At 45.3% G+C, this 17,124-nt stretch overlaps 1 protein-coding gene across 1 annotated transcript; it reads right to left on the reverse strand.

Annotated features, from left to right (window-relative positions):
* Nucleotides 1-912: 912 nt before the first annotated feature.
* Nucleotides 913-16,901, reverse strand: LOC140408798 (serine protease 27-like). The gene is made up of 6 exons (XM_072496510.1): nucleotides 16,597-16,901; nucleotides 8,406-8,471; nucleotides 7,904-8,072; nucleotides 6,389-6,657; nucleotides 3,315-3,448; nucleotides 913-1,593 (listed from the first exon to the last, which is right to left on the reverse strand). The coding sequence occupies exons 1-6, from the start codon at nucleotides 16,736-16,738 to the stop codon at nucleotides 1,429-1,431; spliced, it is 945 nt and encodes a 314-aa protein (XP_072352611.1). The 5' UTR covers nucleotides 16,739-16,901; the 3' UTR covers nucleotides 913-1,428.
* Between the last annotated feature and the right edge of the window lie 223 nt (nucleotides 16,902-17,124).

The raw sequence follows: 17,124 nt of genomic DNA on the forward strand, positions 1-17,124 counted from the left end.
AGGCACTGCCTGATGTAGTTCGAGCGGACCCCAGCCACGTAGGTGTCCCGGATCTGTGAGTTCATGTGTTCCTCTGCCATCACATCTTGATAGCTGCAGTTCATCACGAGTAGAGTCAGGGTTTCCAGATACCCGTCCAGCGGTTCTCTGGCGTTTTGACGGCGAGTAGTGAGGAGGCGTCTGGCGAACACCTCATTTACGGGCTTCACGAAGTGTGCCTTGAGGGCCACCTTCTCGATCATTACTGAGATTCGATGGCTCACCAGAGCGTGGAGTCGTCGCAGCATGAGGGTCTCCGTGGGAGGCGTTGGAGGAGTCGAGGTAGGCCTCGAAGCCAACGTTCAAATATCTCCTTGGCTTTGGACGCACGGGCATAGAGTTCATGCCTGTCTGGCTTTAGAGCAGCTTCCATAGTGCTTTCTATGATTAATAAATTGATATATCTTCAATTCACCGAGAGGCAGAGAGAGCACGTGAGTGAACATTAGGCGAGTTAATGATTAATAAAGCCTGCCTGTGGGTGGCATTCATCTGTACAACTGACTCTGATTAGGCTTTATTAATCATGAACTCGCCTAATCAGAGTCAGTTGTACAGATGAATGCCACCCACAGGCAGCAGGTTTATATATGGCCCCAGTGAGGGCAGAGCCAGAAGTGGAGCCCACTGTTACAGTACAGTACCTGGAAGCAGCTTGTATTGACACTTCCAGGTCATAGGTTACAGTATCATACATGCATTAGGTGAATACATTCACCAGTGTGCATAATGCAATTGGTTACAAGAAAGTCCTCACTGATTGCTGGCAAACTGAATGCTAAAGCTACCTACAGTTTCTGTAGGAAAGAAGAACTGTACTGTGCCCTTTTGCAAGTGTTGTTCAAAACAAAAATCAAAGCTAGACTTGCACCATAAATTCCAAAACTCAAATTTTATTAACATTTCCATTACAAGAGCATAGTATATACTTGTCCTTCATACTGAAATATTCAGTCACATACAAAATTCCACCATTCTAGATGGGTAACTCACTGGCATTAGTACAAATATTTGGGCTCAATAAGATGCCCAATGTTTTTTTAAAAGCCCAAATTTCAGGAATAACCATGAAGGTAAATTTACAGATTGTAAATGGTGTATAATTTGTTTTAGAACAAACAGCAAATGCAAGAACAAAGCAGAAAACATTTCTTTGTACTACTTGCATTAAAGTCTTAAATTACATTAAAACAATAGAAAAAGGTGGGCTTAACATCAAAGAGTCACAGCAAGAGGTGTAAACCTCCAGTTCACTCAATTGCATGATCTAACTATGAATGGTTCACTTGTAAAAACTGGTTCACTTGTAAAAACAGCTCCAATATATCTATAAGTTGTTAGCAATAATTACATCTATAATCACCATGACTCAAGACTGCCAACATCACTTCACCTATTTATTATCCTTCCTATCCATTCCTGGAAGGCTGCTGTCCTTGCATAGACTCCAGGCCGGTTAGGTCTTCCACAGCCAATTCCAAAAGAAACAATTGCAGCTACCACCCATGCCCGAGAATTCTCATCTTGACATAGTAGCGGTCCTCCAGAATCTCCCTAAAACCAAGGGCAGTAAAAATAAAAACTCATTTGATTTGTGTTATTGAATAATTGCCAGTCCCATAATAAAACCCAAGAGGTCCAAGTAATTAAAGCCACATGTGGCAAGTTGGGAAAAAGTTGCAGATGTAGTAATTTGTAGGCTAGCAGTACAAGCCGTGCTGCACTGTGCAAACCGTGGCATGGTGGCACAATGATTAGCACTGCTGCTTCACAGCACCAGGGACCCCCGGTTCAGTTCCAACCTTGGGTGACCGACTGTGTGGGGTCTGTGTTCTCTCACCGTCTGCGTGGGTTTCCTCCGGTTGCTCCAGTTTCCTCCCACAGTTCAAAGATGTGCAGGTTAGGTGGATTGGCAGTGCTGAATTGCCCCTCAAGTTAGGTGGGGTTACTAGGATCAAGTGGAGGAATGGGCTAACCCATGTATAATCCAAATGGAATACTCTGCAACAAATGTGTCTTGGGTGCATGATTGCTGTATTGTGGTTACTGCTCAATGGAATAGTAAGATTAGGCCCCAATCACGAGCTCTGGGCTGGTGGATGACAAGTTAGACACTCATTGCAGAAATCAGGATTGAAAAAGAGCTTTATTCTAGAGCCTCATTAATGCATCACATTCAACATAGTCCCACAGAGGGTTGAATCATTCATGGCAACAAAGTTGACTTTACCCCACCCCTAGCAGCAGTGGAAGAAAAGCTGGATTAGTCTCCAAGAAATCTCACTACTGTGCCAAACTTGTATTGCAAAATTTCATGCAGAGGTTTAAATTGTAGTAATTCCTTCTGCTTCACCCCACCTCAAACCACCATCAATTTTGATTCACAAAAAAAAAAAAAAGGGTGGGCCAGGAAAATCCATATGTTACTTTGCAGCAACACATTCTTCTGAAATGTTAAATTAGCAGCCATGCTTAAAAGGTAATTAAAAAAATTTTTTTATAAAGTTTATTCTTCAACAGGATGTGGCATCACTATGGCCGTCAGCATTTGTTGCCCTTGAACTAAGTGGCTTGGTAGGCCATTTCAGAGGGGGTAGTCATGTAATCAGTCACACAGGCCAGAAGGACAGCAGGTTTCCTTCCCTGAAAGAAAATTAGTGAACTAGATTTGGGGTGGGGGGGGGAATAAACAATGTTTGTTTCATGGGAACCATTACAGAGGCTAGTTTTCAATTCATGGACTTCATGCACTTGCACTTGTCCCCAAATTATAACACAAATTTCAGCTGCATCTAGTGACCACAAACTTCCAAGAAAGGATTACAATACTTAATACTGCAAGAAAATAGGGGTGCTGAACTTGGGCATTCTGGCATTTGTCCTGATGACTGCAAACAAAGTTTCAGCAAGAGATCTCAAACTTTTAAGCATCAGATGGAAGTCATAATGTAGCAACTCTTAAGAGGAATAGAGAAAACACGTTTTGCAATTTCAAGACCAGCACTAGGATGGGGAGTCTAATGGGATGAGTGCTTCAGGGCTTGTAACCAAAATAGATCAAATTTGGGCTTCATCCATCACACAAATCCATCACCAGCCAAGAGTGTCCCTTGGATTAGCCCTTCATTGTATTTATGGAGCTCCTTAAATTAGAAATTCCTTGGGCCTCTTCCGTTGTTGCAGGTGGTGTAAAGTGTTTATATACAACAACACGTCTGATGGAAAGTGGCACATTTAATAATTTAAGAGTAGAGGAAGGAAAATCAATTCTGTACCTGGCATGCATCTCTGCCTCCTTCCAGGAACCCTGCGCAAATCATCTGTTTAGTTATTCTTACTTTGCCTATTCGACACTGGCTATTGTTGAAAACCTTCACTTCAGTCTGCAAAAGCTCATTGCTAGGTGATCCTGGCAAGTGAAAAGAAAAAGTAAGTACGCCAGAAGAGTTGTTTCAATCAAACAGGATCAACATCTAATCAGTCATTTTCTCCTGACAAGTCCCTAACCAACACAGCACTGAACAATGAATGCAATGGGCTTCTACCAATATGGTCTAACCAGTTTGTTTGTTGTGCAGGTTTGCTCTTGGTCCTCTAGAAAAGCAAGATACCTAATAAAGCAATAACTGGGCATATTATGAACCATGCCACCAGCCTCTTTCCTTTGTGTGACCAAGAATACTCTGAACCCTGCAAGTAAAGCTTAGGTCTCCAGCACCCTAGTGGACAAAATCCCTGGAACCCATATCAACATCAAAATAAAATGGTGGTGTGTGGGGGGGGGGGGGGGGTGGATTTTCCAACCATTCTCACCAGCAGGATCTTCCAATGTTGGCTTTAGTGAACCCCTTGCAGGGGAATGATTAAAATCCCATTGACAGCAGCAGTCTGCCTCCTGCCACGAGAAAAACTTGGGTGGTGTGAAAAATCTCCACCCCCCCCCCCCCACCCAAACAAATAATTCTCGATCTGAAGTCAGCAGAAAGTGCTGAAGAGACTCGCGCAGGTCTGGCAGACTCTATGGAGGGAGAACAGTTTATTTTCAAGTTCCAAATGACTTTCTTTGGAACAATTACCCACTGACTGACCATGGGGCCCCTCATCTGTTGGCCAGGAGCAACTTCTTGCTCGCTTTGCACAATATTGGTAGATTAGAGTGGCTGAAATTAAAAAGCTCAATCCTGAATTCTGCAGCAGCGGGAGAGTTTCTAACTCCCCTCCCACTTGCCCAGGGTTCGGAAGCAGGCCTAATATGTTCCATAGCAGAGCATTTGGAAAACAGAATCAGACAGTGAGCTTGGATTTATGAAAGGAAAATAGTGCTCAACAATCTGCTGGAACTAGAGATGAGGGGGAGCCAGTGGATGCGAGTTATTTGGACTTTCAGATGGCTTTCAACAAAGTCCCACATGATGCACGATCAATGACCACTAAACCAAGGTTGTAGTCCAATTGAAGGCTTTAATAAGCTACATGTTTCCCCCAGCAGAATAAAGGCTGCTGGGGCAGCACAGGCTCTTGTACCCTGCCTAGCAGGGCGGAGCTACCATACAGCTTGACCAATAGGAAGCATAGCAATTTCTACCAATGGTGTTCCAGCATTACCAGGTACCATTATACCTCTACTACCACACCACACAAGAGGTTAGCATGGAAAATTAAAGAGCTTGGGATTGGGGGGTAGTGTATGGAGCTGGATAGAAAACTGGTTGGCACTCAGGAAACAGAAGGAATAAATGGGTCTTTTTCTAAAATGGCAGGTAGTGACTAGTGGGATACTGCAGGGACTCACTATTCATATAATATATTAATGGTTTAGATGAGGGAACCAAATTTAATATCCCCAAATTTACAGATGACACATCTGGGCAGGGGGCCGTGCTGTGAGGAGGATGCAGAGATGCTTCGGACAGCTGAGGGTGGGCAAATGAATGGCAGATGCAGTATATAATTTGGATAAATGTGAGGTTATCCACTTGGCAGGTAGCAAAAACAAAAGGCAGATTATCTGATTCGAGAGGTGAATGTGCAACAAGATCCAGTGTCCTCATATACCAGTCGCTGAAGGTAAGCATGCAGGTGGTAAATGATATGTTAGAGAGGGGATTAGAGTACAGGAGCAGGGCTGTCTTGCTGTAATTATACAGGGCCTTAGTGGGATCACATCTAGAATATGATGTGCAGTTTTGGTTTCCTTATCGGAGGAAGGATGTTCTTGTTAGAGTGCGCAGAGACGGTTTACTAGATGGATTCCTGGGATGGCAGGACTGACGTACGAGAGATTGAGACAGTTAAGATTGCATTTTCTGGAGATTAAATAATGTTTGGGGGAGGAGAAAGGGGTTATAAAAAAAAATAAAAAACAATCTCAAACTTAAAATTCTAACAGGGCTAGACAGGCTAGATGAAGGAAAGATGTCCCCAATGGAGAGTCCAGAACTAGGGGTCACAGGGTAAGCCATTGAAAACAGAGGAGGAGAAATTTATTCACCTGGAGATTGGTGAGCCTGTGAAATTCACTTACCACAGAAAGCATAAGAGGCCAAAACATTGCATGTTCCAAGGAGTTAGGTGTAGCTCTTGGGGTGAAAGGGATAAAAGATATTGGGGGGGGGGGGGAAAAGAGAAAGAAATGTTGAGAACAATCTATGGAGTTGACTGATCAGCCATGATCATAATGATGGGGAGATGCTGGACTGGGGTGGGCACAGTGAGAAGTCTTACAAACCAGTAAGACTTCACCTGATGAAGGAGCTGTGCTTCGAAATCTAGTGATTCGAAACAAACCTGTTGGACTTTAACCTGTAACTTGGGGTTGCTTACTACGATCATAATGAATGACGAAGCAGGCTCGAAGGGCCGAAAGGCCCATTCTCTTATGTTACCAAGTACTTCATTCATTGGATAAAAATTAAAGCTATACAAGATTGCATGAGGACACGTGTGGTTTGCAATATTTAAGCCTTAATTCAAGAACCACCAAGTTACCATTGAGTAGCATGGCACTGCCACTTTTGGCTGCATAGTTATCCCATGCCTTCATAATCACGCCAACTCACCAGAGATAATTTACACATTATGGTTTGAAATGTGCCAATGTTATTAAATGCCAGAATTATCAAATTTATGCATGCATTCCAACACTAATATTTCCAACTAGACTCAGAAATAACTATTGTGAATCCAACTTGCTTTTCCACTTCCTTAAACCTTAGCAAATCCTCAAAGCTGTGCCAAGTGCTTGGGAGCATTGGCAATTTATCACGACGATCTTTCTAAGTGAAGCAGTTATGAAAGTGTTTGGAACTGCAATTCAAACTTGCACAAAGCTAAGATTTTAGATATATACCATTTTCCTCTGTCGTCCCCCATCCAATAATTATACACCTCCTGCCAGTCAGAAGTGATGCAGTGGCTGCAGGTAAACAAGCTGGTTGGACAAAATCTGTGTATTGGACTGGATGTACCAACTCCAAAAGGGCAACATCATAATCAAAGGTAGCTGGTGTATTCTGAGGATGAATAATTATCTTCTTAATTTTGCGATGCTGGACGTTGTGGTTATTTGACTGATCCAGGAAATGCAGGCCAAAAACAGCAGTCCAAGACTCCGTATCCCTGTAATTCAAAACAGGAAAGAAAAAAAAAAAAAAAGTCACAACTCTTGGAGAAATTGACTAAATTAATTTTCTGGGGGGCGGGGGAGGAGGAGAAATTAGCACAAGTACACTAATCTCAAGTTTGCCAGACTTGCTCTGACAAGTGAAGTGGTGCCAAGATTCTTCTCCCACTCCAGTTGGTAACCGTGCAAACTTAACTGGATCATTTCCTCTGGTAAATACATTCTATTGTGACCATCAACAAAATTCTCATCCAACCCAAATAGTATTTATGCAAATGCTTAAACTCGATACATTGGTATAGTATGCAAGTTAAATGCCATATTATTATTATTTTTTTTTATTTTTTTTTTTTTTATTAAAAACAGTACTTGACAATTATAATCAGTGTTCTTTAGTGGCCATCCCAAACACACGGATGTGGAAAGCACAATCATTTAAAAGGAGCGTCCAAGGGCTTTCTGGCTGAATGAAAAAAAGTGAGCTAACTAGTCTGCATCATAACTCACTTGTCAAACAGAGCAAAGTGTCCAAAGTCATCTGAGCAGTTTATTCTCACTAATGTACAGCTGCTTCAAAAAAAAAATTAAGTTAGGTTGAATGGCAGGTGTCACCGGAGGTCTTGCAAGTTTAATAAATTTGTGATGTGACAATGCTAATAAGCAAAAAAAATCCATTGTTCAGAGATCAAAAAAGTAACAGAAAAAAAATCTCATCCATTGTGCTCATGGAACCATACACAGGAGGCAATGAGGATCTGAGTCACCTCTCCAAAGAACATTCTAAATTAGCTCTACTTCCTGTGTGTTCTTCACAGCCCCACAAGCATTACCTTTTAATATATTTATCACAGCTTTAAAAAAATTTCCATGCAGCCTGCAAGTGGATTATGACAGTTTTAAAAAAGGAATGCTCCCAGGCAGCTAGGCAAGAAATGCCATGAGAAGGTTCAAATACAGGACAAAAATATGTTTTGGTGGGGGTTGTTGGATGGACGCTGTTCATTGAAGTGAAGTTGTACTACTAAATTTAAAGTCTGATTAGAAGTACTATTCTGTAGGTTTATAGATCTTATTACATTTAGTATAGTTACTGATTTGCAACAAACCTAGATTGAAGCATAATACAAAATGTCTATCCAATCTGGGTTATGCTATTCTTAACAATCAAGCCACTTGTAGATTGCCAAGAACCATTACATCTACGACAGACCCGTATTTTGACAATGGATAATTGACATTTACCTGCCCTCAAAGCAATGTGCAGCAGAGAGAATCCATCTACAGGCCACAAGGGTTGCTCCACAAATGTGATTTCCATTGCGCTGCAAACTCACTTGGAAAGGCCACTCACCACTCTTTGTGCCGATTCCACCTATAATCCTGCCAGTTACTGTTTTTTGAAGTCCACAGCCTTTCACAAGAAAATAAAATGATTTTTTTTTTTTTATTAGGAGGTGTCAATGTGCCACACAAAGAATCTATGTTTCTAGCATTGACCAAAAAAAAAAAAAAAAAAAAAAAATTACAGGCAGAAAATGATACATGGAATCCTAGAAGCAGGCCAGACCACCACACGCGTGAACTTTAATGCAATGTTACAGGTGGTGACTCAAACCATGAAGAAAAATATTTTCACTACCCCTCCAATTACTTACTGGGAGGTCGCAGCTTTGTGGTATCCTTGCATAAAAACACAAGTGTTTTTTCAATATTTTAACTTAATAGAAATATAGTTGCCACTTACCACATGCTGCATGATCAGATCTTTTACAAGCATCGTTATCAATACATTTGGCTGGAAAGTAAAGAACTGCAAAGCAAAACAAAACTTGTTTCAGAAGGCAAGATATAGGTACATATACCAATTAATATTAAACAATACTTCATGCCAACTCTCCATTTACATGGATCTAGTCAGAACCAGTTTAGAAGATACAGCTGGACCCACCTCTTTGAATTTTAGGGTGTAGGAACATTCAATTAAAATTGCTCAAATCTAAATCAGCAATATATTAGGTTACCCCGATTGGAGGAGAAACCTAGTTTTCTCCACCCAAAGACAAATTGATTGCAGCAGCAAGAACAATATGGGCGGCACGGTAGCACAGTGGTTAGCACTGTTGCTTCACAGCGCCAGGGTCCCAGGTTCGATTCCTGGCTTGGGTCACCTGTCCCTGTGGAGTCTGCACATTCTCTCATGTCAGAGTGGGTTTTCTCTGGGTGCTCCGGTTTCCTCCTGCCTGAAAGACACGCTCGTTAGGAAATTTGGACATTCATAATTCTCCCTCCCAAATTCTCCCGCAGTGTACCTGAACAGACACTGGAATGTAGCAATTCGGAGATTTTCACTGTAACTTCATTGCAGTGTTAATTTAAGCCTACTTGTGACACTAATAAAGATTATTATTATTATTATTTATTTAACTGGACCAAAGCACAGAAATGCTACTGCATTTGATCAATATTTTAGGCCTCTTAAAATAGCCAAGGAATGTTGAATGTTACACACCAAGAGCTGTGACAGGTGTACATTCAAAACAGCAATGGGTCAATTTTCTCTGTAGTTATCTAGATCTACCTCTTAATTTGAGCAGTGAAGGAGCCAGTTTTAAAACCCAGTCACTGATTTGTGCCTCTTTCTCTGTCTAGACAATTTGCCTTTTTGCTTGATCACAACAATTTTTAAACTTTGTTAATGATGTAATTGCCAAAATATTTTTTCCATTGTTTCCCCAGAATCTGCAATATTTTGCAGTTATATATCTGGTGCTAAATTGTTAAATGGTAGCTAGCACAAATGAGATCACAGTAGATAGGCCTGTCATTTGCTGGCAGTCATCCTGCTGGCATGTTCCTGCCTCCAGGACATATTTAAACATGGCACTTTAAGTGAGGAAAGGCAACCAGCTCAAATTACAGGTAATAAGTCTTCCCTTATAAAATGGAACTCGAGGCCATTGTGTAGGTCGACAGTATCCGTACCACCAATGGTGAGGTGACATGCCCCAGTACCGATGACCACCATTGCAAGATGGCCACAGCTGCCTCAAAAGGCTGTCAAGGAGAGCCCTCCATTATGACAGGTGCCACCTCCAATTGGCTCCCCAGCATCAGGAGACTGCCCACCACCCTAATTGAATGGGAGGGTGCATCCTGGCCACTAATTGACCACTTGTCAAAAATTGTCAGGTACCAACATCTATCATAAGGGTTGTCATGAGACACAATCAACTCCATACTCCCAGAATGCCTTGGTCCACTGCAATTTGCATTCTGCCACAACTGGTCCACAGCAGACAATATCTCCCTGGCCCTACACTCATCCCTGGAGCTTCGTGACAACAAGATTCCTATTCATTGTCTACAGCTCCACCTCCAACACAATAATCCCAGGCAAGCTCATGTCAAACTCCAAAACCTAGAACTTGGCTCCTCCCTCTGCAACTGATCTTCAACCTCCTGACCCAGAGACCACAATCAGCAAGGATAAACAACAACACCTCTTCACCGATAGTCATCATTACCCGGGTCCCCACGAGGCTGTGTACTTAACCGCTACTATACTTCCTATACAAACACACACGACTTGTGGGGCAAAGTCCAGCTCCATCTACAAGTTTGCTGATGACACGACCATGGTGGGTCAGATCTCAAACAACAATGAGTCAGAGTACAGGAGGGAGATAGAGAACCTAGTGGCATGGAGTAATAACAACAGTGGTGCCAATGTAAAAGATAAGTTGAAAGGTGTGCACATCAATCTGTCCTGATCCATCCAGATCAATGCTACAACCAAGAAAGCACAAGTGTCTATACTTCAGGAAGTTTGGCACGTCCACATGCATCAGATGCATCATCAAAAGCATCCTATCTGGCTACACCACACCTTGGTATGGCAACTGCTCAGCCCAAGACCTTAAGAAACAAGAGTCGTGAATACAGCCCAGTCCCATCACGCAAATCTACAGCACATCCACTGGCTGTCTGCACCTCCCACTGCCTTGGGAAAGCAGGCAGCATAATCAAAGACCTCTCCGTCCCAGGTCCTCTTCCATCGAGCAGGAGATACAGAAGTCTGAGAACACGCACAAATAGATTCAAAAACAGCTTCTTCCCCACTATTACCAGACTCCTGAATGACCCTCTTAAGGACTGAACTGACCTCTCCACACATCTTCTCTACGGTGTACACTTCATATGTTTTACATGTCTATGTATTTACACCTGTTTTAGCGTATGTCCTATGTTTTTCATGTATGGAATGATCTGCCTGGGCTGTACACAATACTTTTCACTGTACCCCAGAACACGGAGCAATAAATCTAAACATGATGCAGGGTTGCAACCTGGAGGTCTTCTTAACGGTGTCTAGACGCCAGAATAAAAATTCAGCTCATGGATGTTCATCAACCCACCACTCATGCAAGTAGAAATTCAATTTAATTATGCAAAAAACAGAAAGGGGACCCTACTATTGAAAATATCATCACAGGTTTGGGGGCATTGTTGATGGGACCTCTGCCGTTCTCGCCAGCTCGGTTTGGGGGCATTGTTGACAGCACCTCTGCTGTTCTCGCCAGCTCCATACTCCACAAGCCCAGTGGGTGTGGGGAGAGTGGAGGCATCATATGGGATTAGACAGGGCATCAGTGTGGGCAGCGATGTGATAATCATCGGTTCACCCAGAGTGGGCTGGACGGGGGGGGGTTTCAGAGGTGACAGCAGGCAGGGATCGAGAGATTTGGGGAGTTCTTTATTGATGAGGGTTTCCCAAGCTTAGAGAAGCTGGAGGAAGAGTTTGAGTTGCCAGATGGGAATGGATTCCAGTACCTGCAGGTGAGGATTTTGTGCGGTGGGAGGTTTTGACCTTCCCGTACCAGCCGCCCCAGGGGCTACAGGATAAGGTGGTGTCGAGAACAGGAGTAGGAGAGGGGAAGGTCTCAGAGATCTACAAGGAGCTGATAGAGTGGAGGGGGCCCCGACAGGAGAGGTGGAGAAAGTGGGAAGTAGAGCTGGGTGGGGAGTTGGAGGCCAGACTATGGGAGGAGGCCCTGAGGCGAGTTAATGCATCCTCATTGTGTGCCAGGCTCAGCCCGATACAACTTAAGGTGGTCCACAGGGCACACATGACGGTGGCCCAGATGAGCAGGTTCTTGGAGGAGGTGGAGGATAGGTGTGGGCACTGTGCAGGGGGGGGTCCTACGAACCATGTCCATAAGTTTTGGACATGTCCAAGGGGTTTTGTGACACATGTCAGAGGTATTACAAATGAGGGTCCGAGTCCAGAGATGGCGATCTTCGATGTGTCGGAGGACCCGGGGGCGAGAGAGGTCAATGTCCTGGCCTTTGCCTCCCTGGTGGCCCGGATCTTACTAGGGTGGAGGGACTCGGAGCCCCAGAAGTCAGGAGTGTGGGTTAGCGATATGGCAGGGTTTCTCAGACTCGAAAAAATGTAATTTGCCTTGAAGGGTTTGCTCGGAGGTGGCAGCCATTCATAGACTTCTTAGAAAAGAATTTAACTGTCAGGCAGTTGAGGGAGTGGGGGGGGGGGGGGGGGGTGCATGGGACAGATGACACGGTTTGTGTAAGCCATGTTTTGGTGGAGGTTTATGCCCAGGGGGATTTGTTGGGTATATATTATTGTGGTTTTGTTTTTATTGAAATTTGATGTTTAAGATTGTTAAAATGCCTCAATAAAATATTTTCTAGACAAAGAAAATACCATCACAAACACTACCAATTCATTTTAATTTACATTAACTACAGGCCAGTCAATTTAACCTTGCTGGTGGAAAATCTTTCAGAAACAATAATTTAGGATGTGAACAAAATGTAAATGAAAACTAGCACGGACATGGGACGGGATTCTCCAACCCCCCACCGGGTCGGAGAATCCCCAGGGGGCGGCGCAAATCCCACCCCAACACCAGCAGCCTATTCTCCGGCACTGGTTGTCTGGCGGGGGCAGGATTCACGCAATGCCGGTCAGGGGCCGTTGGCAGCACCCCACCCCCCCCCGGCAATTCTCCAGGCCCCGATGTGTGGCCATCCGTTTTTGACCAGTCCCACCGGCGTGGATTGGACATGGTCCCACACGGCGGGACCCGGCAGGTAAGTTGGCTGTGCGATCCTCGGGGTTGCCCCGGGGATTCGACCCCAGGAGGAGGGCCCTATGGTAGCCTGGCCTGCGATCGGGGCCCACCGATCTGCGGGTGGCCTGTGCCATGGGGGCACTTCTTCCTTCCACACCAGCCCCTGTAGGGCTCCGCCATGGCTGGCGTGGAGAAGACCCCCCCCCCACTACGCATGCACCAGAATACGCCAGCCGATGCATGCGCAGAACCATGACAGCGGTTCTGCACGTGCACTAACTCACCCAGTCCCTTCGGTGCCAGCCAGCACAGCGCCAACCCCTCCGGCGCCAGCCTATCCCCCAGAAGTGCAGAGAATTCCACTACTTCCGGTTGGCCCGACACCAGAGTGGTTCGCGCAGTCTTTGACACCAGCGTCAGACCATCACACCGATCACAGAATCCCACCCATGGCGTTTTTTTTTTTTTAAATAATATTTTATTGAAAATTTTTGGTCAACCAACACAGTACATTGTGCATCCTTTACACAACATTGTAACAATTCAGGTAATAATGACCTTTTTTAAATTTAAACAAAAACAACAAATAAATAAATATTAAATAACAAAAAATAAAAACTAGCCCTAATTGGCAACTGCCTTGTCTCAGGCCCCCCATCCCCCCCCCCCCCCATCCCCCCCCCCCCCCCCCATCCCCATCCCCCTCCCCCCCATCCCCATCCCCCTCCCCCCATCCCCATCCCCCTCCCCCATCCCATCCCCCCATCCCCATCCCCCTCCCCCATCCCCTCCCCCCATCCCCCCATCCCCCCATCCCCCCATCCCCATCCCCCTCCCCCCATCCCCATCCCCATCCCCCCAATCCTCTCCTCCCCCCCCCCCCCCCCCATCCCCCACCCCCCCCCCATCCTCTCCTCCCCCCCCCCATCCCCATCCTCTCCTCCCCCCCCCCCATCCCCATCCTCCTCCCCCCCCCCCATCCCAAGTCCTGGGCCGCTGCTGCTGCCTTCTTTGTTCTCCCCTATCTATCTTTCCGCAAGATATTCGACGAACGGTTGCCACCGCCTAGTAAACCCTTGAGCCGACCCCCTTAGGACGAACTTAATCCGCTCTAACTTTATGAACCCCGCCATATCATTTATCCAGGTCTCCACCCCCGGGGGCTTGGCTTCTTTCCACATTAGCAATATTCTGCGCCGGGCTACTAGGGACGCAAAGGCCAAAACATCGGCCTCTTTCGCCTCCTGCACTCCCGGCTCTTGTGCAACCCCAAATATAGCCAATCCCCAGCTTGGTTCGACCCGGACTCCTACTACTTTCGAAAGCACCTTTGTCACCCCCATCCAAAACCCCTGTAGTGCCGGGCATGACCAAAACATATGGGTATGATTCGCTGGGCTTCTCGAGCACCTCGCACACCTATCCTCCACCCCAAAAAATTTACTGAGCCGTGTTCCAGTCATATGTGCCCTGTGTAATACCTTAAACTGAATCAGGCTTAGCCTGGCGCACGAGGACGACGAGTTTACCCTGTTTAGGGCATCTGCCCACATCCCCTCCTCAATCTCCTCCCCTAGCTCTTCTTCCCATTTCCCTTTTAGTTCGTCCATCATAGTCTCCCCTTCGTCTCTCATTTCCCTATATATATCCGACACCTTACCGTCCCCCACCCATTTCTTTGAGATGACTCTGTCCTGCACCTCTTGTGTCGGGAGCTGCGGGAATTCCCTCACCTGCTGCCTCGCAAAAGCCCTCAATTGCATGTACCTGAATGCATTCCCTTGGGGCAACCCATATTTCTCGGTCAGCGCTCCAGACTCGCAAACTTCCCATCCACAAATAGATCTTTCAATTGCGTTATACCTGCTCTTTGCCACATTCCATATCCCCCATCCATTCCCCCCCGGGGCAAACCTATGGTTGTTTCTTATCGGGGACCCCCCCCAGTGCTCCGGTCTTTCCCCTATGTCGTCTCCACTGTCCCCAAATCTTCAGTGTAGCTACCACCACCGGACTCGTGGTATAGTTCCTTGGTGAGAACGGCAATGGGGCTGTCACCATAGCCTGCAGGCTGGTCCCCCTACAGGACGCCCTCTCTAATCTCTTCCACGCCGCTCCTTCCTCCTCTCCCATCCACTTACTCACCATTGAAATATTAGCGGCCCAATAATACTCACTTAGGCTCGGTAGTGCCAGCCCCCCCCTATCCCTACTACGCTGTAAGAATCCCTTCCTCACTCTCGGAGTCTTCCCGGCCCAAACAAAACCCATGATACTCTTTTCTATCCTTTTGAAAAAAGCCTTCGTGATCACCACCGGGACACCCATGGCGTTTTTGACAACAGAGTGGAATTGATGAAGCACGAGTTTGCTGAAATGCCACATAATAGGCTTGTCAAGAGTTAGAGCCCGTGGAATAGAATCCAACATTGGGAAATAGTATTGGTGAATGGTTGTTTTGTTAAGGAGCAGGGAAGGATGTGGTGTTAAGGAACAGGAGACTCAGTTGCAAAAAACATTTGGAGGAGGTTGTTCACCTTGGGAGAAAAGATTCAATAAAGTTGTTCAGAATCATAAAGCGTTTTGGACAGGGTACATTTTTTTTTGGGGGGGGGGGGGGGGGAAGGAAAAGAGAAATGGAGGGGGCAAAAATTGTCAGAAAATAAAAATACACAGATTTAAAACAGTTAGCAAACAGCAGGACATTTTTCGGTTTTAAAAAGGGCAAGTAGTTAGGATCTAGAATACAAAGCTCAAGTAGGTCAGAGACTAGGAATCATGCCACAATTAACCTCACTGCCTACCATCCCACAGAGCATGTCCATCTACGAGGCACAAGTCAAGAGTGTGAAGGAAAGCTCCCAATTTGCCTGGCTGTAGTGCAGCTCCAACACCACTAGAAGCCACACCACTGGGCAGCACGGTAGCACAGTGGTTAGCACTATCACTTCACTGCACCAGGATCCCAGGTTTGATTCCCAGCTTGGGTCACTGACTGTGTGGAGTCTGCACGGGTTTCCTCTGGGTGCTCCGGTATCCTCCCACCCAAGTCCCGAAAGACATGCTCGTTAGAGGAATTGGACATTCCGAATTCTCCCTGTGTAACCAAACAGGCACCAGAATGTGGCGACTAGGGGCTTTTCACAGTAACTTCATTGCAGTTAACACAAGCCTACTTGTGACAATAAAGATTTTTTTTTTTTTAAAAACTGGACATCATCCAGGACAAAGGCACTCAACTGGCACCCCATGCACAACCTCCACCATCAACACAGTGGCAGCAGTGTGCACCAAGATGCTGTGCTGGAACTCTCCTTAGGCAGCACCTTCCAAATCTACAACCGCAACCACCTAGAAGGACAAGGACAGCAGACACATGGGAACACCACCACCTGAAAGTTTCCTACCAAGCCAAACGCCATCCCAAAATTCCCTTCCTAACAGCACTGTGGGTGCATCTGCAACACATGGGCTGCAGCAGTCAATGGAGTCAAGCAGCGGTCTTTATGAAAGGTTAGAAATACAGTTCAGCCTCTAAGAGGAAAAAGTTAAGGTTCATGCTTAGACCCGTCCTCAAAAAAAAACACTCATTTGGATTTGCACTCTTCAATATGCAGCATCTGCCAACATTCTGCGGTTCCTAATTTCAAATCAGCGTTTTAAAAACATAAGTCTCAAAGCTTGATTTGCTTACTCACGGTCCATTCTCAACTCACTCTTCCAGAAGAGACCAAATGCCCCGTGACGAAAACTGCAGCATTTATCTTCACATTCAAATAAAATGTTCAATCTATCACTCTGCTAAATATAAACCCGTATCCCAAGATTAAAAACCATACTCACGCAACACAATAGCAGTCAGCACCGTCACTATAACAACAAAGAGCAGGATTGAAGTTATTATAAGGATTTTTAAAATTCGAGTACTCGGTAGTCGGGTCTTGATTTCCTGAGGTCGCGGAGCTTCTATGCTCGTAATAATCATCCTCGCTGCGGGGAGTGGGACACACAAATAAACCTTTACGTGGCCCTATCTGTTCTCATCACTCTATCAGATAGCGCCGTCTGCTCTCAACTGCCCATGTCTAAAGTGCGCGTTATTTATAAAGGCTTCTGATTGCCTCGAGTGATAAATCACTTTGTAAATTTCCACGTGCTGAATGGAATTTCCCGTGTGGGTCTCTGTTGTTGCATTACCTTCCCCCTGAGCATTTGTGGCGTTTAGCAGGTTTTGTGAGTAAAAGCAGGTAGAACAAGTTGGAGGATTTTAAAGAGCAGAGGAGGATCTGCACGAAAACCCGTGGATCCTGCATTTTAAAAGGAAATAATACCTTAAGACTGCATTATAAAACTGCATAACAAGAATGAGAG

This window comes from Scyliorhinus torazame, chromosome 3 (assembly GCF_047496885.1).
Source record: "Scyliorhinus torazame isolate Kashiwa2021f chromosome 3, sScyTor2.1, whole genome shotgun sequence".
Taxonomy (NCBI): domain Eukaryota; kingdom Metazoa; phylum Chordata; class Chondrichthyes; order Carcharhiniformes; family Scyliorhinidae; genus Scyliorhinus; species Scyliorhinus torazame.